At 47.1% G+C, this 23638-nt stretch overlaps 1 protein-coding gene and 1 non-coding gene across 2 annotated transcripts in view; one reads left to right on the top strand and one right to left on the bottom strand.

Annotated features, from left to right (window-relative positions):
* Window positions 1-23638, bottom strand: part of GRIK2 (glutamate ionotropic receptor kainate type subunit 2) — a 989144-nt gene that overhangs the window by 503745 nt on the left and 461761 nt on the right. Inside the window, exons 7-8 of the mRNA XM_030195188.1 lie at window positions 19001-19144; window positions 13056-13163 (exon numbers count right to left, since the gene is read on the bottom strand). Coding sequence (XP_030051048.1) covers window positions 13056-13163; window positions 19001-19144 — 252 coding nt within the window. The remainder of the gene's footprint in view (window positions 1-13055; window positions 13164-19000; window positions 19145-23638) is intronic.
* On the top strand, window positions 10280-10361 carry TRNAS-CGA. Its single transcript has one exon. It is a non-coding gene; the product is annotated as a tRNA-Ser (tRNA).

Raw genomic sequence — 23638 nt, 5'->3', positions numbered from 1 at the left:
CCTCTGTTTTTTTTCCCCCACCAGGAGTCGCTGTTCCGGAGCAAGGATGGACCCCAAGGAGATCTTCGCTTGGATGATGATGCAGTTCCAGAAACAGCAAGAACTGACGGGGAGGATGGTGGAAGACTCCTTGACGGCGGCACGAGAGCAGCAACAACCAGTGCTGAATATGCTCCAGGACTTTTTTCAGCGAGGGATCGAGGCTCCCAGGGGCGGTGGAGCCGGAGCAACTGGACAGGGGCCAGGAGGAAGCGGTGCGGTAGGACCTTTATCCCTGAACTCACTTACTTGGGGAAAGTTGTCTGAGCAGGATAATGTAGATGATTTCCTGACCACCTTCGAGAGGGTGGCAGTGGCCGCAGGATGGCCACAAGAGCAGTGGGCCATGCGGTTAGTGCCTTCATTATCTGGGGAGGCTCTAGGAGCCTTTAGAGACTTGGCTCCTGGGGACGCTGCCAACTATGGGAGGTTGAGAGAGGCCATTAAAGACCGGTATGGACTGAGTACCCAGGCTTATAGGCGTAAGTTTCGGTCCACTAAATGGGAGAAGGGGGAAACCCCTAAATCGGTGGCCACTAAACTGAGGGACTTGGTAAAAAAATGGTTGGAACCTGAGCGCCACACCCCGGGAGAGATTCTTCAAGAATTGGTAGTGGAGCAATTCCTGCAGGGCCTTCCCAGGGAGATTAGGGCAGGATTGGTCCAAAGGGGCTGTAAGACGGTGGAGGCCGTGACAGCCGGGTTGGAATGTTATTTGGAAGCCCAACATTGGGGAGGACCCGACCTGGAGGGTGGGAAACCCCGACCTGGGGGAGGCTGGGGTTCCAAAAGTTCCTTCTTTAAGACAGATCCCCAGGGGGGGAAACCCGATTACGGCTGGGGTGGTAAAAAGCCCGTAGTGCCCTCAGGCCCTGGAAAAAAGGCCCCCTCGTATGAAGGAAAAATCTGTTATAAGTGTGGGAAGACTGGGCACTTCCGGAGGGATTGCCCAGGTCGAGAGGGATGGACCTCGCAGGTTGCCCAAGGGTTTAGGCCTCGGTATACTGCTAAGGTGGAGGTTGAGGGTTTACCGATTGTAGCCATGTTAGACTCCGGGGCAGACCAGTCCATGATCTCTAGGAGGTTATGGGAACAAATAAGAAAGAGGAGGACAGGAGGTAAGGATACCTATGAGGGAGCAGTGGCTATTCAATGTATACATGGGGCCAGTACTCGTTATACCCTCCATAGGGTTCACGTGAAGGGGCCCACAGGGGAGATAGAGATAGCCATTGCCGTTCTGCCCAGACTGCCACAGGAAATGATTTTGGGAAGGGACTGGTCCCCCTTTACCGAGTGTATTAGTGAAAAAAGAGTGTTGGTCACTACCCGCTCTCAGGCTCGGCGAGACCCTGAGGCTGAGGAAGAGGGAATAGGAGGTATTTTTCCTTTTCAAGGGGAGGTCTTAGGGGAGCCGGGAAAAGAGAGAAAGGGGAAAGCTTTGAAAAAAAAGGAGCAGAGGGGCAGACGGGAGGCCTTGGAGCAGGCAAAAAAAGAAAGTTATCTGCCAGTAGCCCCGAAAGAATTGAGCGAGCAGTTTCCCCAGTTTCATAGGGAGCAGGCCACGGACCCTACTTTAGAATATGCCTGGGAACGGGCCCGACAGGGGGCGGGCCAGGAAGCCCCGGGTTCATGATAGAGGGGGACATTCTATATCGCAGGGTACCCAATTGGGAGAACTCTGAAGTGGGGAGACAGCTAGTAGTCCCCCAAGCTTTCCATCCCCTAGTAGTAAGGCTCGCGCATGATCACCCTTTGGGGGGGCATAAGGGCTCCCAAGCTACCCTGACTCAGATATTGGGCCGGTTTTATTGGCCAGGAGTTTATGGGGAGGTGGAGAGGTATTGCAAGTCCTGCCCCAACTGTCAGAAGGTGGCAGACCGGCTACCGCCTAAGGCACCTTTAAAACCCCTTCCTAGAGTGGAACAACCGGGGAGGAGAATCGCAATGGATATTATTGGCCCGGTAACAAAATCTCAAAGAGGCTTCCTCTATGTTTTAGTGGTTATGGATATGGCCACTAGGTACCCCTGGGCCATACCTTTGAGAAGCATATCAGCGAAGGGCATTGCCAGGGAACTGATAAAAATCTTTTGTGAGGTGGGATTCCCCCAAGAAGTTTTGACTGACAGGGGGTCCAACTTTATGTCAAGTACCTTAAGGCAAGTGTGGGAGGCTTTTGGGATCCAGCATATCCGTACAGCGGCCTACCATCCGCAAACAAATGGGATGGTGGAACGTTTTAATAGAACTTTAAAGGGTATGTTAAAGAAAGCCTTAGGCGAGGATAGGACAGGTTGGGACCAGCTGTTGCCCTTCATGCTATATGCCTACAGGGAGAAGGTGCAGGACTCCTTAGGTGTTTCGCCTTATGAACTAATGTTTGGCCGGAGGCCCAGGGGAATTTTAGATATATTGCAGGAGCACTGGGTACCCCCGGACACCTCCGATCAGTCAGTGGTCGAATACCTACAGGATCTGAGGACCAGATTAGATAAGTTACAGGAATATTCTCAGGATAGGCTTGAACAGAGCCAAAATCGTCAAAAGGAATATTATGATAAGGGTACTCGTGAGAGGGAGTTTGTAATAGGAGATAGGGTCCTTATCCTAATCTCGGAGGATCCTCATAAGTTTGCCTCTAGGTGGAAGGGTCCCTGGGTGGTGAGGAGGAGACTAGGGCCTCTTACATATGAGGTGGCGAACGAAAAGGGGCAGGTCCAACCCTTCCATGTTAACCTGATGAAACCCTGGGTAGCAAGGGTAGGCTTTCAGACCCGGGGGGAGGAAAAGGAGGGAGAGGAGTTGGGACCGCAAATAAGAGATATTTTCAAGCCCGGTGAACCAGGGGTTAATCCCCGGTTGACACAAGTACAAAAGAAAGAGATAGGAAGGCTCCTGAAAGGGTTTGAGGATGTGTTGACGGCCTGCCCTGGAAATACTCACCTAGTGGAGCATGACATCATAACGGAAAGGGGTAAAGTAGTTTGGCAAAAGCCATATAGACTGTCCCCCATGAAAAGGAGGGAGGTGATAAAACAGGTCCAGGAAATGTTAGACTTCGGGGTAATCGAAGAGTCAAATAGCCCCTGGTCAAGCCCAGTGGTGTTAGTACCAAAACCCGAAGGGGAGTGGAGATTCTGCATAGATTTCCGCCAGCTTAATAATATCTCTCAAGCAGATGCATATCCCATGCCCTATATTGAGGAGCTGGTGGACAGGCTAGGATCTGCACAATATCTCACCACCCTGGACTTGACAAAAGGGTACTGGCAGATTCCCCTGACGCCAGGGGCGCAAGCTAAGACCGCCTTTAGTACGCCCATAGGCCTGTACCAGTTCAAAAGATTGCCCTTTGGCCTTAATTCAGCAGCTGCAAGTTGCCAGAGGTTGCTGGACAGGGTTCTCCGACCACATCAGGCATATGCCGCCGCATATATGGATGATGTGGTAATACATAGTGGAGACTGGAACACCCATTTAAACCAGGTAGAGGCAGTGCTGCAGGCTTTTAGGGAGGCAGATCTCACCCTGAACCCCAAAAAATGTTATTTTGCGCAGTACCGGGTGAAGTATTTAGGGTATAATGTGGGAAGGGGAGAGGTCCGGCCCTTATTGAATAAGGTTAAAAGCATCCAAGAGTTTCCCAGACCAAACACCAAGAAACAATTGCGTAGATTCCTGGGGATGGTAGGGTATTACCGCAGGTTCATCCCTCATTTTTCCGCAATGGCCACTCCCTTAACTGACATGCTGAGAGGGAAGAATCCGGACCACTTGAGGTGGGGAGCGGAGGAGTTGAGGGCATTTGAACAGATGCAGAGGGCCCTGTGCCAGGAACCTGTGCTGAAGGCAGTTGATTTTGAAAAGCCCTTTGTCCTTCAAACAGATGCTTCGGGGAGGGGGTTAGGAGCAGTGCTATCCCAAGAGCATGAAGGGGAGGAACACCCGGTGCTCTACCTAAGCCGTAAGCTCCTGCCTCATGAGGAGCATTACTCCACCATAGAAAAGGAGTGTTTGGCCATACGATGGGCCGTGCAGGAGTGTAGTGTATATTTAGAAGGGAGAAAATTTAAGCTGGTAACGGACCATGCTCCCTTGAAATGGCTGAGTCTGATGAAGAATAATAATGGGAGACTAATGCGCTGGTATTTAGCGTTACAGCCTTTCCAATATTCCGTGGAGCATCGCCCCGGGCGATGTTTAGGAAATGTTGATGCCCTGTCCCGGGTAGAGGAGGAGAATGAGAAAGAATGGGGGGATAGAAGTTTAAGGGGGGGGGGGGGGTATGTAAAGAGTATGTAGGCAGCTCTGGGGAACAGAAAGAAAAGAGGAGAGCAATAAACTACAACTCCCCGCATGCATCAGGGGAACCCTGGGCTAAGCAAGAATACCCCCGTTACAGGCAGGCATTCCCCAGGAAAGAACTAGAAATAAGGAACTACAACTCCCAGCATGCCCAAAGGGAACTTGGGGATAAGAGAAACTATGTGCATTCCCAGGAGTCACCAGAGGAGGGCCGCAGGGGAAGGAGTAAGGCTGATTCTCCAACCTGGTGGAAGAGGTGGTGGAACAAGTGGGTGGAGAAAGAAGGGACTCCAAAGAACTTTAATGAAGAAAAGGGTGAGCAGCTGGGAGAGGGGCGGGGTGAAGAGAATATGGATTGGGCTCCTGAGGAGAGAGAGGCAGAGAGTGAGCCTTGCCCTATGGAGTTGACTGAACCGGAGAGCGCCCTGGAAGAGCCGATGGACTTTTCAGCTCTGGCTCAGCGAAAGCCAAGGAAGTAGCGGGGCCAAGCCGGGTCAAGCGGGAGGAGGTCAGGTAGGAGTGTGACTGACCAAGAGGGTGGGACCCTAGGCTTTGAGCCCGCGCAGAGCCATTGTGTTTTTGAAAGCTTGGCTAGAACTGAACTGTGTTTTGAAAGCCTGGCTAAACTGAGCTGTGTTTTGAAAGCTTGGCTAGAACTGAACTGTGTTTTGAAAGCCTGGCTAGAACTGAACTGTGTTTTGGAAAGCTTGGCTAGAACTGAACTGTGTTTTGAAAGCCTGGCTAAACTGAACTGTGTTTTGAAAGCCTGGCTAAACTGAGCTGTGTTTTGAAAGCCTGGCTAGAACTGAACTGTGTTTTGGAAAGCTTGGCTAGAACTGAACTGTGTTTTGAAAGCCTGGCTAAACTGAGCAGTGGGGTAAAGCTTGGCTAAAAGTGAACTGTGTTTTGGAAAACCCCGCTACACTGAACAGGGTATTTTTCTTTTTTTTATTATTATTTGCTGCTACTCTCCCCCAGGAGGGAGGGAGAGGAAGCAGCTGTGGAAGCCTGGACTGGGAAACTAACCGGCTTGAGAAAGGTGAACGATAACTGTGCTTTGTTTTGTGTTTTGGTGCCACAACTGAGGGAAGGAGGGAAGCCCCTCCTATGCAATAAAAAGCTTCATTGTTCTGAGAAAAAAAAAGGAGCAGTACTGGAGGGTGTTCTTCAGGTTGTGGAGAGCTGCAAACGCTGAGAAAAGGGAGATCCACTTTACAGCATTTGTGCTCATTGTTTTCCATCTGTTGCTAAGGAATGGTTTGTTATATCAACTTTATCATCCCCTGCATTGTCATGCTTTTGATGGGGGACACTTCCTGAATGCCCCTGCTTCCTACTTATTCCCCCCCCCCCCCTTCTAGTTTAAATGGCTAGAAAAATACTGTCTGAACTTCTCCCCATGGATCTCTTTTTTCCTGCCACAGAAAGATGTAGCCCATCATTACAGTAGAGCCTTTTGAAACCTTCTCGTTGACACCAGATTTTAAGCTACTTATTAAAAAACTAGTAAAACATGCCCATTTCTTGCACAAATGAAACGGGCGCTAGCACGGTTTCCTTCTGAACCTCCCCCCCTCCCTACTCACCCCTTCGGCATTCCTAAGGCACTGACCGCCATTGTTGCGGTCTTCGGCACGCCACCTTCTATCTTCTGATTCGTTGGTTGTGAAGCCACTGACGCCATTGCTCCGCCCTCGATGTCATCACGTTTGACGCGAGGGCAGGGCCCCAACACAGTGTTTTCGGTGGCTTCACCACCACGAAGGCTTCGAAATGGAAGGAAGTGCCCGGAGGACCTGACAGTGACGTCAGTGTCCTCAGAACGTTGAGGGTGAGTTTTATTATATAGGATGTCTCTGTATTATGTAGTCATTCCTCTCCCTTTCCATAGGTGGGTAGTAGTTTAGAAATTAAATTTGCTGATGACACAAAGTTATTCAAAGTCATTAACTCGCGACAGGATTGTGAAAAATTACAAGAGGACCTTACGAGACTGGGAGACTGGGCGGCTAAATGGCAGATGACGTTTAATGTGAGCAAGTGCAAGGTGATGCATGTGGGAAAAAAGAACCCAAATTATAGCTACGTCATGCAAGGTTCCACGTTAGGAGATACGGACCAAGAAAGGGATCTGGGTGTCGTCGTCGATAACACACTGAAACCTTCTGCTCAGTGTGCTGCTGCGGCTAGGAAAGCGAATAGAATGTTGGGTATTATTAGGAAAGGTATGGAAACAGGTGTGAGGATGTTATAATGCTGTTGTATCGCTCCATGGTGCGACCGCACCTTGAATATTGTGTTCAATTCTGGTCGCCGCATCTCAAGAAAGATATAGTAGAATTGGAAAAGGTGCAGCGAAGGGCGACTAAAATGATAGCGGGGATGGGACGACTTCCCTATGAAGAAAGACTAAGGAGGCTAGGGCTATTCAGCTTGGAGAAGAGACGGCTGAGGGGAGACATGATAGAGGTATATAAAATAATGAGTGGAATGGAACAGGTGGATGTGAAGCGTCTGTTCACGCTTTCCAAAAATACTAGGACTAGGGGGCATGCGATGAAACTACAGTGTAGTAAATTTAAAACAAATCTGAGAAAATGTTTCTTCACCCAACGTGTAATTAAACTCTGGAATTCATTGCCGGAAAATGTGGTGAAGGCGGTTAGCTTAGCAGAGTTTAAAAAGGGGTTGGACGGTTTCCTAAAGGACAAGTCCATAAACCGCTACTAAACAGACTTGGAAAAATCCACAATTCCAGGAATAACATGTATAGAATGTTTGTATGTTTGGGAAGCTTGCCAGGTGCCCTTGGCCTGGATTGGCCGCTGTTGTGGACAAGATGCTGGGCTCGATGAACCCTTGGTCTTTTCCCAGTATGGCATTAATTATGTACTTATGTACTTATGTAACCTACAGCCCCTCCCCCAACCTCTGGAAGACTCTCTGTACTCCAAGTGTGCTATTGTTAGGCAGATCATTTACTGTTGGTGCCACTCAGTATTTGGTTGTAGTTTCTGCTAGCTGAGAAGCTCGAAAGGCATTTCACTTGGTTTGGACACCGGGACTGTGTTTTCAAGACAATGCCTCTGATAATGAAGTCACCTAGCAGCAAGAATTTTATTTATTTTTTTTTTTTTCATCTGATTTATCAGTAGTTTGGGGGTGACTTTTGGTCTGAGTTATCTTCTTGGTCACTGGCTCTACCTCAGTTCTTAATTTAAGAACATCATAATGCTCCAGTGTAGCAAAATAATTAGACAGAGGCCATAGATAGGAGGGAGAATACCTTTCAGGCTTTTTTTCTAAAGAGAAGGGCGCCCCATCTTCCGACAAAAATCGGGAGATGGGAGTACTTCTTCCAGGGTCGCCTAAATCGGCATAATCGAAAGCCGATTTTGGGCGCCCTCAACTGCTTTCCATCGCGGGGACAACCAAAGTTCATGGAAGCGTGTCGGCAGCATTGAGAAGGCAGGACTGGGGCATGCTTAACACATGGACGTCCTCGGCCGATAATGGAAAAAAGAAGGGTATCCCTGACGAGCACTTGGGCAAATTCACTTGGTCCATTTTTCTTGCGACCAAGCCGTGAAAAGGTGCCCGAACTGACCAGATGATCACCGGAGGGAATCGGGGATGACCTCCCCTTACTCCCCCAGTGGTCATCAACCCCCTCCCACACTCAAAGAAAAAAATTAAAAAACGTTTTTGCCAGCCTCTATGCCAGCCTCAAATGTCATACCCAGCTCCATGACAGCAGTATGCAGGTCCCTGGAGCAGTTTTAGTGGGTGCAGTGCACTTCAGGCAGGCGGACCCAGGCCCATCCCCCCCTACCTGTTACACTTGTGGTGGTAAATGTGAGCCCTTCAAAACCCACCAGAAACCCACTGTACCCACATGTAGGTGCCCCCCTTCACCACTTAGGGCTATGGTAGTGGTGTACAGTTGTTGGGAGTGGGTTTGGGGGGCTCAGCACACAAGGTAAGGGAGCTATGCACCTGGGAGCAATTTTTGAAGTCCACTGCAGTGCCCCCTAGGGTGCCAGGTTGGTGTCCTGGCATGTCAGGGGGACCAGTGCACTACGAATGCTGGCTCCTCTCATGACCAAACGGCTTGGATTTGGTAGTTTTTGAGATGGGCATCTTCAGTTTCCATTATCGCCGAAAACCAGGACAACCATCTCTAAGGTCGACCTAAATGTTGAGATTTGTACGTCCCCGACCGTATTATCGAAACAAAAGATGGCCGCCCATCTTGTTTCAATAATATGGGTTTCCCCGTCCCTTCATGGAGCCATCCTGCGAGGATGGCCCCAGGAAAACTTGGGCACCCCGTTCGATTATGCCCCTCCACGTGTCACAAGCTTAATCTATTTGAGCCAACTGTAACCCATCTATTCTTAGCTTTCCTTATCTTGTGGCACTGGGGATGGTAAAGTTGGTTCTCAGTGATGTTGTCCTGGATTAATTAAAGCCAGGGTCCACTGCTAGTTCCCTGATGGTCCAGTGTGGTGTTTCGGGTAGGTGTGAACCCCACTAGCGACTCCAAGTTGAAATGGCTAGCGTGAGCTTTGGTGGTAGTCTTACATTACTACGTCTAGAGGTCAGCCTTCCATGTAAGACTGTGTTCAGGGGTTAAATATTGTCATTAAATCCTGCCAACATATCAATTTATGTATCACATTTGTACCCCACATTTTCCCACCTTTTTGCAGGCTCAATGTTGCTTACATCAAACCGTAGAGGCAATCACCAAACTGGTAAATTTACAAATACAATATAGTGTAGTGATCAGGGAGCATTAAAAGAACAGGGTATACAGGGAAAAAGGAGGGAAGGTTAAGAGTGTCCAAAATGGTCCATTCATTTCCCTTGCTCAAAGCACACCTCTTCAATGTCGCCTTCAGCACCTAAACACCTGCCTCTATTCAAGAAATCTAGACTACCCCAACTTGACATTTCGTCCTTTAGATGGTAAGCTCCTTTGAGCAGGGACTGTCCTTCTTCGTTAAACTGTATAGCGCTGCATAACCCTAGTAGCTCTTTAGAAATGTTAAGTAGTAGTAGTGTTGCAGGATGTAGGGACGTATGTTGAATCCTTGGGATAGGCCTTTCCAAATAAGCTAGTCTTGAGTGATTTCCTGAAATTAAGACGATTGTGAATAGTTTTTACAGCTTTTGGCAGTGCATTCCATAGTTGAGTACTAATAAAGGAGAAGGTGGAAGCATAAGTGGATTTATATTTGAGGCCGTTGCAGCTAGGGTAATGAAGGTTTAAGTATGAACGGGATGATCTGGATGTATTCCTGGAAGGTAGGTTAATTAAGCTGGTCATGTATCCTGGGGCTTCTGCGTAAAGAGGGTACAGATTTTGAAGATGATTCGCTCCTTAATTGGAAACCAATGCACTTTCTCTCGAAGAGGTTTAGCACTATCGAATTTGGACTTACCATAAATTAATCTGGCTGCAGTGTTTTGGGCGGTCTGAAGTTTCTTTGTAATTTGTTCTTTACAACCTGCGTAAATTCCATTGCAGTAGTCTAAGTGGCTTAATACCATTGATTGTATTAGATTACGAAATACTTCTCTTGGGAAGAAAGGTTTAATTCATTTAAGTTTCCACAACGAGAAGAATATTTTCTTTGTAGTGGAACTTAATTGGCTTTCAAGTGATAGTTACACCAAGTATTTTTAGGCTCTCTGAGATTGGGAGGGTAAGTTCTGGGGTAATTAGAGTTGAAGGTTTGGACTTATTGTGTTGAGATGAAAGGATAAGGCAGTGCATTTTCTCAGTATTCAGTTTAAATTGAAAAGAGTTTGCCCATAGGTTCATGGTGTTCAGACAAAGATTAGTTTCATGTTCACCACGTGCAGAGGAGAAGCCTTTACTGGGTCATAACCACAGACTCCTGCAGAGCACACCCAGTGCCAGGTAGTAGTCATGGCCGAGTGGTTAAGGCGATGGACTCGAAATCCATTGGGGTCTCCCTGCGCAGGTTCAAATCCTGCTGACTATGTGGCAGCAAGGTTGTCTTACTAGTAGAATTTTGATTTTTATACCCCCTTGTGGGAGGGAAGTCTTATAGTTCACGTGGCCAACTCCCTTCACGTATCTGTAAACACTGAAGCTGCAGTCCAGCAAAGCACAAAAGGATTTCAAGCTATTTTCTACTGAGATCAGACCATGCCAAATGGAACATCTCAACAAGTCATGCCACCAACCAAATCTGAAGCAAGTTCCTGTGGGAAAAAGCTTTTCAGATCATATCGCTAGTTTTTTTTCGACTGCAAAAACCTTTTGCAGAAAGCACTGGCGAATAATAGAGCACAACTCAGTGCACAGGAACTCAAACTAGATGGTGTAGGTAAACATCTCGCAACCTAAGGAGTCGCAGCAATCCAGCGTCAATGGCACGGAGTCTGGCCTAAAAATGTCTTGAAAAACTGCATGTGTGAACATAAAATCTCCTCGCTGCCCAAGAGGTAATCTGCAAGAATCACTGTAAACCAGTACTGTACATTTTGAAAGCAGAAGGAGCAGAGGGTTGTAGAAGGTACACAGCGGGACGTTTTAAGGGTGTATTGATCTAGTATATCTATGCATATGTTATGTTACTCCAGTTTATGAGGAAATATTGTTGTACCTTTTGTAGTATCATCAATAAAAATGTTGAAATATAAAAAACGGTGGCCATTTTGAACGTCAGCAGGGGGAAAATTCAGAAAAACAAGATGATAGGGTGGGTTTCTGTGTTGGATACATCATATTAGCAAGTAGAGAAGCCAGTTAGAACCATTTAAAGCTAACAGCTAAGTTTTTTTATATACAGGGTACCATGGATGCCGAAATAATATGCCGCTTCTGAGGGAGCCTGACGTGAAACGGTGTAATACTGTATTGCGCATCAGCTACATGACAGAGATAAGTATAGTTCTCAAAGTTTCAACTGAGTAAAGTAAAGTTTTTATTATAAAAGAAAATGATAAAATAAAGTCTGGAGAAGAACAGTCCCTTGATTTGAAGACTTGAAGATAACAATAAAACAAATACGGAGGGGTTTTTTAAGGACTTGTGAGGAAATTGCTCAGTTACTAGTCCAACAACTGAGCAGCACTGGCGTAGCAGGGGGGGCTGCCACCTGGGGCGGGGCGGTTCACCGTTGCACCCCCCCCCCCCCGGGTGCAGCACGATGACATCCCCCCCCGGCGCATCGACACCCCCCGACCAGCTCCCGCACCCTACCTTTAAAAAGAATGTCGGAATCCGAGGCGAGGCGCAGCCCCTCGCGCCTGCCCTGCACGTAAAAGAAATGTGGACCGTCGGGCCTTCTCTCGCTCTGTCTGTCCCGCCCTTGCGGAAATAGGAAGTTGCGTCAGCGGATTCTGATATTCTTTTAAAAGGTAGGGTGCGGGAGCTGGTCGGGGGGTGTCGACGTGCCGAGGGGGGGAGCTGACAGGGAGCACCCCCCCCCCCCCCGAGCTGGCACCCAGGGCGGACCGCCCCTCCCGCCACCCCCCTTGCTACGCCACTGCTGAGCAGCTCAGATTCTGAGCTTCTGAAGTCCTTTTTCCTCCATTTTGTAAAAGTCTTCATATAGATAAGGATTTAGTATTACTTAAATATTACTTGCACTATTGGAGAGTGATAGTATTCTAACAGCAAGTCCATAACCAGCTTGGAGAGTTAAAAGAAATAATGATTGCTCCCTGCTTTATTACAGAATGCAATGCATAGGGTTGCTTTTAGAATCATTCACTAAAAATGAACCTTACATAAGTACATAAGTATTGCCACACTGGGACAGACCAAAGGTCCATCGAGCCCAGCATCTTGTTTCCAACAGTGGCCAATCCAGGTCACAAATACCTGGCAAGATCCCAAAAGAGTACAAAACATTTTATACTGCTTATCCCAGAAATAGTGGATTTTCCCCAAGTCCATTTAATAACGATCTATGGACTTTTCCTTTAGGAAGCTGTCCAAACCTTTTTTTAAACTCCGCTAAGCTAACCACCTTTACCACATTTTCTGGCAACGAATTCCAGAGTTTAATTACATAGTAACATAGTAGATGATGGCAGAAAAAGGCCTGCTTGGTCCATCCAGTCTGCCCAACAAGATAACTCATATTTGCTGCTTTTTGTGTATACCCTACTTTGATTTGTACCTGTGCTCTTCAGGGCACAGACTGTATAAGTCTGCCCCACCTCCCAACCACCGGCTCTGGCACAGGCACAGACTGTATAAGTCTGCCCAGCACTATCCTCACCTCCCAACCACCAGCCCTGCCTCCCAACCACCGGCTCTGGCACAGACCGTATAAGTCTGCCCAGCACTATCCTCACCTCCCAACCACCAGCCCTGCCTCCCAACCACCGGCTCTGGCACAGACCGTACAAGTCTGTCCAGCACTATCCCCGCCTCCCAACCACCAGTCCCGCTTCCCACCACCGGCTCTGGCACAGACCGTATAAGTCTGCCCAGCCCTATCCCCGCCTCCCAACCACCAGCCCCGCCTCCCGATCTTGACTAAGCTCCTTATTCTTATTCTTGACCATGCAAATGCAGTCCTACATATTTATGTAACTTAAATATAACATGAAATAGCTGGGCCACCAGGGGAAAAGTACCAGAAGTACTTGTTAACAATCATTTATCTATTAATTATTTTTCACATTACAATTGAAGTGATGTAGAACATCTCAGGTACCTTTTCCAGTCCTTCTTCCTTCAGACTGATCACGTCCAAGTCAAAATCTGTCCTTAAACCGTTGGTTTTGTTGAATGTAATCCTGCCTGTCAAACCTTCCCAGTGGGCCTAAATTAAAAGAAGGAAAAGAATTTCATATGCAAGATACAAAATAATTAAACAACAACAACAAAAAAACACTATTGAATTTCTGCCAGAACGAGAAGCATCATTTATTTAAATAATTTACCGTAATACCCAATGTGCAAAAAAAAAAATAATAATAATCAGTTCATTCATACACTACAGTAATTCTCAGTGGCTTTAACTGATTTTTTGTTACATTTGTACCCCATGCTTTCTCACTCATGGAAGGCCCAATGTGGCAATGGAGGGTTAAGTGACTCGCCCAGAGTCACAAGGAGCTGCTTGTGCATGAAGTGGGAATCAAACTCAGTTCTTCAGTTCCCCAGGACCAAAGTCCACCACCCTAACCACTAGGCCACTCCTCCACTGTTGCTACTATTTGAGATTCTACTTGGAATGTTGCTATTCCACTAGAAGTCGGCCCTTGCAGATCACCAATGTGGCCGCGCAGGCTTCTGCTTCTGTGAGTCTGACGTCCTGCACGTATGTGCAGGACGTCAGACTCACAGAAACAGAAGCCTGCGCAGCCTTCTACATGGAGCTAGTGGAATAGCAACATTCCATGTAGAATCTCCAATAGTAGCAACATTCCATGTAGAATCTCCAATAGTATCTATTTTATTTTTGTTACATTTGTACCCCGCACTTTCCCACTCATGGCAGGCTCAATGCGGCTTACATATTGTATACAGGTACTTATTTGTACCTGGGGCAATAGGGAGGGTTAAGTGACTTGCCCAGAGTCACAAGGAGCTGCCTGTGCCTGAAGTGGGCATTGAACTCAGTTTCTCAGGACCAAAGTCCACCACCCTAACCACTAGGCCACTCCTCCACTGTTGCTACTATTTGAGATTCTACATGGAATGTTGCTATTCCACTAGCAACATCGGCCCTTGCAGATCACCAATGTGGCCGCGCAGGCTTCTGCTTCTGTGAGTCTGACGTCCTGCACGTACGTGCAGGACGTCAGACTCACAGAAACAGAAGCCTGCGCAGCCTTCTACATGGAATGTTGCTAGTGGAATAGCAACATTCCATGTAGAATCTCCAATAGTAGCAACATTCCATGTAGAATCTCCAATAGTATCTATTTTATTGTTGTTACATTTGTACCCTGCGCTTTCCCACTCATGGCAGGCTCAATGCGGCTTACATGGGGCAAAGGAGCATTAAGTGACATGCCCAGAGTCACAAGGAGCTGCCTGTGCCTGAAGTGGGAATCGAACTCAGTTCCCCAGGACCAAAGTCCACTACCCTAAACACTAGGCCACTCCTCCACAAAAGCAAAAAAGGAGGGGCGGTATTATTTTCAGTTCATAATTCTTTGTAAGATTAAGAAAAAAACTAAAATTCTTCAGCTAACTCCAGTAGTGATCTTTTTCTATTCCCCCTATAAGAGAACTGTGAAAATGTAGGCTCTACAACCATGCTCTGTACTTCAAAGGTGATCGAGCCATCTGGGTTTGAAACAAATGAATGTTGATGGTTTTTTCCCAATGAATATATTCATAGATATCATGGTAGTTCAGCTCAAAATGCTTGTTGCATTGATTTAAGGGGCACTGGAGTTGCTAATTTCAGTTTGAGTGTATATCCATTGCTATTTTCAAAATGGGATGCTCTCCAATTTTGTTTTTCTAACAGATGAAAAACATGTAATTTCAATAATGCACATTTGTATATGAACTTTGGGTTCTTACGGGCAGCAATCTCTTTAATCCCCCTCTGAATAAATATATCTTCTTTAAAAGAACACAGGTTTTGTATTATGGAGTAAGTGATATGTTCAGTTTTAAAGAGTTCCCCCCCTCCCTTCACCATGCATGGTGAAATGTTCTTGTAATGGTAAAGATCCCTGGAGTTTCTAGAGCGTTCTCTCCTTTAGGCATTCAAGATAGCTTAGTCAAGATCGGGAGGCGGGGCTGGTGGTTGGGAGGCGGGGATAGGGCTGGGCAGACTTATACGGTCTGTGCCAGAGCCGGTGGTGGGAAGCGGGACTGGTGGTTGGGAGGCGGGGATAGTGCTCGACAGACTTGTACGGTCTGTGCCAGAGCCGGTGGTTGGGAGGCAGGGCTGGTGGTTGGGAGGTGAGGATAGTGCTGGGCAGACATACGGTCTGTGCCTGTGCCAGAGCCAGTGGTTGGGAGGTGGGGCTGGTGGTTGGGAGGTGAGGATAGTGCTGGGCAGACTTATACGGTCTGTGCCAGAGCCAGTGGTTGGGAGGCGGGGCTGGTGGTTGGGAGGCGGGGATAGTGCTGGGCAGACTTATACGGTCTGTGCCCTGAAGAGCACAGGTACAAATCAAAGTAGGGTATACACAAAAAGCAGCAAATATGAGTTATCTTGTTGGGCAGACTGGATGGACCGTGCAGGTCTTTTTCTGCCGTCATCGTCATCTACTATAAGGGTGAGGTGACTTTGTAAAAGTATACTTCCTGTAAAGAAAATAGCATACACACTAGGACACATTCTAGAAGACCACATTTCAAGTGTTCTGTGCTATTTTTCATGCAAAGTACACTGTTGTGAAATCACGCTGTATAAGTATACATTGCAGTCATAGACTTTCATTGTGCAGATTTCTTTTTAATGAGCTGCTGTAATGCAAATTCATTCAAAACAGTTCATTAATGAGGGATTTTGTGAGAACAAGCACGTGAAAAGGGCTTTGTGGGCCAAGTTTTACACACAAAAAATAAAAAAAACTACAAATGAAGAAATTTAATTATTTTTCTTAATGCTATACAAAGTCCCTTTGTACAAGGTTCAAGGTTGCTTTTATTTGATTGTTCACTTAGAGTCAGACCATCAAAGCAGATTACATACATCAATATTAAATGAGAAAAAAAGAAAAAAAAAGTTAAAATAGAAGTAGCAGAAAATATAAAACAACATAAAACATCCTTCTGCATTCCAATAGACCCCAGGATTCAAAGCAGTCCACTTATTTATTTATTTATTTATTTTGCTGCATTTGTATCCCACATTTTCCCACCTATTTGCAGGCTCAATGTGGCTTACATTACGCCGTAATGGTGATCACCATTCCAGAATGAGAAATATAGAATATTATAACATTTAAAGTACAGAAAATATAAAATACATTAGAAGTAAGTAGATAAACAATCCCTTTCAGGCATTAGCGATCAAGGGTTAATGTATAACGCTCAATAGTGATAATATAAATGAAGTAACAAATAAAAGAGTTCAATGTTATCTTGTTCTGGTAAAATTTAGATACCAGGTCGTTAGTGAAGGATCCTTTAGATAAGTCTTTTTGAACGGGTTGGTCTTTAGTGATTTACGGAAGTCTACCAAATCGAGCATTGTTTTTATGGCTTTTGGTAGAGCATTCCACAGTTGCGTGCTGATGTAGGAGAAGCTAGATGCGTATATTGATTTATATTTAAATCTTTTGCAACTAGGGTAATGGAGGTTCAAGAAAGTGCGTGATGATCTTTTTGTATTCCTTGCTGGTAGGTCACTAATTGGGCCTTAATCATGTAGTAAAAACTGAGCGAAATAGATGGGTCTTCAACGTAACTTTATATCAAGAAAGATTATGCTCTGTATGTAGCGTACGAGAGAAGGTTTTCCATAGTGTAGGTCCTGCAATACTGAACATCGATGTTCGGTACATTCTTAAAGGTATGTCTTGGACTGTCATTACCCTTGGTGGAACATAGGGTAGAAGACAGGAAACAAAAATAAAGCATCGATGCAATTTAAAGGGACTTGATAGCCCGCTTTGGAGGTGCTCTAGGATTCCCGAGGGCTTCTGATCCCTAGTGGTCCTAGTGCCTCCCACAACCCCTCTTCTCCAATCTATCACTGAGCATAAATGAATACAAAAAGAGCATCCTGAGCCCCCCAGGAGAACTCAAAGTCCTATCGCTCTAGTTTGCTATAACCATGCCTCTCCCACACACTGTGGGACATAAATAAACTTAAGAACCATGCTGAGTCAGACCAAGGTCCATCCAGTCCAGTATCCTGGGAGTGATTCTATAACTGGGAGACTAGGTTAAATATGCTGAGTTCTAACTCTCTAACAGCATCTGGGCGTCCAGATTCCATTCCAGAATACTAGCATAAAAATGGCTGCCGAGACTTCCAGGGGCGGCCTCGCAAGACTTCCGCTGAAGTCTTGCAAGGCCACCCTTGTAAGTCTTGGCAGCCATTTTAAAGAGTGATGTGGCTGCGGCGGGAGGGTCAGCGCTGGCAGCAGGCAGGAAAGACTGGGGTTATTACTCTATTTACCATTAACTTTCTCTTTATTATTATTTATTGCACTTGTATCCCACATTTTCCCACCTATTTGCAGGCTCAATGTGGCTTACAAAGAGAAGAATATAGTTGGTGTTACAAAGAGATAAATGACGACAGGAGGATCTGGTCAAGCAGTTGTAGAGTAAGATATTCTGAATCAAGGAGTATAGGGGTTGTGTTCTAGTTAATTATGGGCTCTTTACTTCATGTACAATCTATCAGTCATAATAGATTTTCTAAATGTTAAACATCCATAGCTATCCCAGTATGTTTATGATATTGTATAGTAAAATTGGATTCTTACAACAAATTACTTTCTTGTGTATTATTCTTGGTTATGTATCCAGTACTGTTTATTGTAAGCCACATTGAACTCAAACTTGTTTGGGATAATGTGGAATATAAATGTCAAAAATAAATAAAATTACTCTCGTAGAGTCTGTATTTGTATAAACTGACCGGCGCTTTTTAGAAGTATTCTCTTGAGTACTGTTCCCACTAGGTTGAGCAGGAGTCCTCCACCTACAGTCCTGCCAGTGGGTGGTGCTGTTTTACTATCACATTTTTAATATGAGGGACAAGCAAGCTCTGCAGGACTCCTGTCTTTAGCCATTGAAAACACAATATTGAACCCCCCCCCCCCCCCACACACACACACACACACAACTGGCAGCAATGCAGTTGGGACAGTGGCGTAGCAAGGGGGGCTGCCACCCGGGGCGGTTTGCCGTTGCACCCCCCCCCCCCCCGGGTGCAGCACGATGACATCCCCCCCCCTCGGCGCATCAACACCCCCGACCCAGTGCCTACCCTCCTCAACTCTGTCCAACCAGCTCCTGCACCCTACCTTTAAAGAAATCTCGGAAGCCGTGGCGAGGCGCAGCGCCTTGCGCCTGCATGTAAAAGAAGTGTGGATCGTCTCATCAGGCCTTCCCTCACTCTGTCTGTCCCGACCTCCGCTGACGCAAATTCCTATTTCCACAAGGGCGGGACAGACAGAGTGAGGGAAGGCCTGATGAGACGATCCACACTTCTTTTACATGCAGGCGCGAGGCGCTGCGCCTCGCCACGGCTTCCGAGATTTCTTTAAAGGTAGGGTGCAGGAGCTGGTTGGACGGAGTTGAGGAGGGTAGGCACTGGGTCGGGGGTGTTGATGCGCCGAGGGGGGGGGGTGTCATCGTGCTGCATCCGGGGGGGGGGCAGCTGGCAGGGAGCACCCCCCTTGAGCTGACACCCGGGGCGGACCACCCCCCTCCCCCCTTGCTACGCCACTGAGTTGTAAGACTCCCACTCGGCTTACAGGGAACAGTGCCCTTGAGTGGGTTTAGGGTAGGGTTTGCATTTCCACATATGCATTTGCAAATTCAAATGTCAGTGCTTATTTTAATGCAGTAAAATTATACATCATATCTATGAACCTGTAAGTGTAAATGTTTCCTGGTGTAGTTATCAAAGTTGAGGTAAGAGTGCAATTTAGTTTTAAAAATTTGTCAAACTCTGTACAAAGATAAATTTATATAAAAGCATGATGACGTGTTAATATGGCATACCTCTTTAATAAGACTCATGAAGCGTGCCCCAAAGCGCCATGGCTTATGACGATTGCATTGCAACGAGCTGACTGTCATCTGTGGGAACTGCTGGACAGCCACAGAGACCACATGAACCGCATCGTACATTAAAGCTGCGTCCGTCTGAAACGAGAAAGCAAAGTAGCACAGCGTTATGGTGGACCAGAGAAAATGACTGAAAATCAAGTATACAGTGTCCTTGCTCTACAGGAGAAACAGGATGAGTTTCCTGTACACCGCTGCCATACCTTGATCATCATCATTATACTTATTGAGGCGTGTGGAGGGGCATTTTCAATATGACGTCTAAATCTGATTTGGTGGTGCAGTGATTTTCAAACCAGAAAAAAATGTCTATCTTTTTGTTTCAAAAATGGCTATTTCCTAGAAATTTTTGTTCTCAGTGTGCTTCTCTTTTGTGACCATTATTGAAAAAAAAGCCATGCGTAGGAAAAACACACAAAAAACAAGCCATTGGGACAGTGGCGTAGGAAGGGGGGCGGTGGGGCGGTCCACCCCGGGTGCACGCCGCTGGGGGGGTGTTGGCTCCACTGGTTCCCTGATCGCTCTGCCCCAGAACAGGTTACTTCCTGTTCCGGGGCAGAGCGAGCAGGGAACCAGCGGAGCCGATGCAGCTCCCAGCAACGTGCAGTCGGGGCGGATCGGCCCTACCGCCCGTCCTTGCCGCTTTGCGATGTAAGTAGGTGCTCCAGGGGGGTGTGTGCTCAGTGGCGACCCACCCTGGGTGTCAGCTGCCCTCGCTACGGCACTGCATTGGGATGTATTGGGGGCCAGCAGTAGACTGGCCACACAGACATCCCAGCAGAGCAGTGAGGCAGGGCCGCCGAGAGACTGGGCCGAGCCCCTGCCGCCCCCTCGCTGCCCTGCCCCCCGAGATGGCCGCCGCCACCGCTCCCCCCCCCCGAGGTCGCCGCCGCTCCCCCTCCGTACGCCGCCGGGCCGGGACCCCTGCATTGAAATCGCATTCTCATCTCCGTGAAAGCAGTGCTGCAAGCAGCAGAACGCCTCCCTTCGGCCCTCCTTCCCTCCTTGTGTCCCGCCCTCGCGGAAGTTACATCAGACGAGGGCAGGACACAGAGAGGAAAGGAGGGCCGAAGGGAGGCGTTCTGCTGCCTGCAGCGCTGCTTTCACAGAGGTGAGACTGCGATTTCAATGCAGGGGGCAGACGGTCGACGACGGAGGGTGGGTGGGACTGTGGCGCTGGGCCCCCCTTGGAGGCCCGGGGAATTTTGTTCTCCCTGCCCCCCCTCTCTGCGGCTATGCAGTGAGGCACCCTAGGGGGCACTGCAGTGGACTTCACATAAAAGGTATCAGGTACACAGCTTACCATTAACCCTTTATATTGTATGGTGAGCCCTCCAAAACCCACTAAAAACTTGCTGTACCCAACTGTACACCACTACAATGGTCCTTATGGCTGCAGGTGTCACCTATATATGGCTACAGTAGGCTTTGGATGGGTTATGGATGGCCCACACTTTCCACCACAAGTGTAACAGTTAGAATGGGATATGGGCCTGGGTTCCCTTCTCTACAGTCCACTGCACTGACCACTAGGCTACTCCAGGGGCCTGCTTGCTGCTCTAATAGGATGTGCCAAAACATCTAATGCTGTCTTGTACTTTTGGGGGTCAGCGACCACTGTGTGAATAAGGTGGAGGGGTTATGCCTTAATACTGGAGGAGTGGAGGAGTAGCCTAGTGGTTAGTACAGTGGACTTTGATCCTGCGGAACTGAGTTCAATTCCCACTGCAGCTCCTTGTGACTCTGGGCAAGTCATTTAACCCTCCATCGCCCCTGCTACAAAATAAGTACCTGAATATATGTAAACCACTTTGAATGTAGTTGCAAAAACCTCAGAAAGGCATTATATCAAGTTTCATTTCCCTTCCCCCTTCAGTGAACAAAAGTATACTATCCCCTTACGCAACAAATTGGTTCACTCAATCTACGAGGTAATGCGGACTGTAGCCTTCTGGTTATGGGACATAGAGCATATGGACATTGCCAGTTCTGTTCTCAAACAAAAGAATGTAATCAGTGGCTACAGAATGGTAAGGTCTACAACATGAGTTTCAATACAACATGTGACACTACTCATGTTATATAATGCCATCATATGCACTTGTTTACAGTGGTATGTGGGACGCACCATTCGCAAAGTAAAGACACGTTTGACAGAACATAAGAGCAGATTAAACAATCAGAATCTTGTGTCCCCTTTGGTGGCCCATTGCTTAAAGTTCCAACATCAGTTCTCCCAATTACAGTGGGTGGTTATAGATCATGTGGTTCCCACTCAAAGAGAAGGGAACAGGGAGAGCATTTTAAACAGAAGAGAACAATATTGGATCTTTCAGTTAGACACTATAACTCCTAATTGACTGAATGATTTCATTAAGTAGAATACAGTAATTTAGAGATCTGTTGTCATTTATATGTGTTTTTCAGTATCTTCAGGGCAGGTGGGTGGGTTTTTATCAGCTTTCCTCTGTACCACCTACAGTATGATTATCATGTTAATACCAGTAAAAGAGGCCCATTTCCAACAGAAAGGAAATGGACGCTAGCAAGGTTCCAGGGCCCCCTCCCTCCCTCCGTCGTCCGATGTCCAGGCCCCCTCCCCTCCGAGTTCCACACCCCCCTTACCTGACTCCCTCCCTCTCCTCCGAGTTCCAGGACCCGCCCCTCCTCCTCCTCCTCTTCCCCCTCCTCCTCCTCCTCCTCCCCCCTCCCCTCTCCTCCTTCCCCCTCCTCCCCCTCCCCTCCTTTGTTGAACGTTTTTCTGATTTGAAAATGAGCCCTTTGGTATACCAAAATTAATATAATTCATAAAAATAGAAAAGCGTGAAATGCAGGAACAAAGTGCTAAAAAGCCGTGTCTCATGCTGACCCCACTACCTTGCATTTCGTCTTTTTAAAGACTGTTAACCTGATACCTTATTATTCATCAGTGAATCTGTGTACAGACCCCTGATGTAGGCCTTATGCCGAAACACAATGCTATGTCAGGTCTTGAAGAATACATTTCTCGTCCTTCTGTTCCTTTGTGGGAGAGCCCTGCTGATTACACTACTCCTTTTGCTGGTAATTCATTTCCTAAATATAGGATCTAAAATGTTGGGGCAGAAAGGTGAGTACACATTCTTGAGTGTGCATTTTTTTTCGTGTACAAGTTTATCCTGCATTGATCATCAACCTATCTATATAATAATTGGTAACGCTGCTTCCCTGGATGGCTGGGTTCGTAACAGCATGCTGACATCAGCTCGCCTCCAGCGTTCCCTTCCCTCTCAGTGTCCCGCCCTCGCGGAAAAACAAAATTACATCAGAGGAGGGCGAGACACTGAGAGGGAAGGCTGGAGGCGATGCAAGCTCAGCCTGCCGCTGCTGCGACCTGAGGTAAGATGAACTGCTTAAAGGCAGGGTGGCAGGAAGGACAGAGTCAATGGCCACGGATGGGAGGGCAGGGGAGGGGAGGATCGCTGGACATGGGATGGGATGGGAGAGCAGGGCAGAGGAGAATCGCTGGACATGGAGGGCAGGCCAGAATCGCGGGACACAGAGGGGAGGGCAGGGCAGAGGAGAATCGCTGGACATGGAGGGGAAGCCAGAATCGCGGGATATGGAGGAGATGGGAGGGGAGGGAAGAATCGCTGGACATGGAGGGGAGGGCAGGGGAGAGAGGAGAAATCACTTAGAGGAGAGCCTTCCTAGGACCTGTTTCAGTTTTCACAAAACAGACTTTGTTGCTTGTACGCATATAAATATACACACAATCCATCGCTAGTGAAGGCTATCAAGGAAGGGAATGTACATAGGCACATGCCTTGCACTTATTTTAGACAAGCAGCATATGAGCATTTATAATAGACAACATGAAAGTTCCAGGCCAAAGCAACACCTTTCCAAGGCAATATTTTGTTAAATTGCATTGGCTACTGACTGAAGTAAGGGATTGGTTTAAGTTTGCTTGTTTTTTTATTTAAACTTTTAGATGGTGCAGCTCCAAATTATATGCCAGATAATGTGCAGTTCTCATTTTTGTCTAGGTCTCAGCGAATTAACAATAACTCTCCTTTTAGTTTTCCTCCTGTTAAAGGATGCAAGAGGTTAAAAATTCATGAGTTATTGTCGGCATGCCAGGCTCCTAAGCTCTGCAAGAACTTTCTTCCTTTTCCTCAAGTCAATTCTTATGCATCATTTAAGAGGAAACTTAAGTGTTATCTTTTACAGAAGTTTGTTTTCTTTAAATAATTTTGGGTCTATGCGTATTGGGAAAAAATTCTATATACGGCACCTGAAAATTCCGCAAACAAAAAATATTAAAATACGCCTAGCCAGCTCACGTTCGAAAGAGAAGGGCTCCCATCTTCCGACACAAATCGGGAGATGGGTGGCCTTCTCTCAGGTGCAGCCAAATCGGCATAATCGAAAGCCAATTTTGGCCGCCCTCAACTGCAGTCCATCACAGGAGCAGCCAAAGTTTAAGGGGGCATGTCAGAGGCGTATCGAAGGTGGGACTACGGCGTGGTTACCACATGGGCGCTCTCGGCTGATAATGGAAAAAAGAAGGGCGGCCCTAACGAGCATTTG

This window comes from Microcaecilia unicolor, chromosome 3 (assembly GCF_901765095.1).
Source record: "Microcaecilia unicolor chromosome 3, aMicUni1.1, whole genome shotgun sequence".
In the NCBI taxonomy this organism is placed as follows: domain Eukaryota; kingdom Metazoa; phylum Chordata; class Amphibia; order Gymnophiona; family Siphonopidae; genus Microcaecilia; species Microcaecilia unicolor.
Note: the sequence above shows the minus strand (reverse complement) of the source record. Positions and strands in the feature narration are given on the sequence as shown.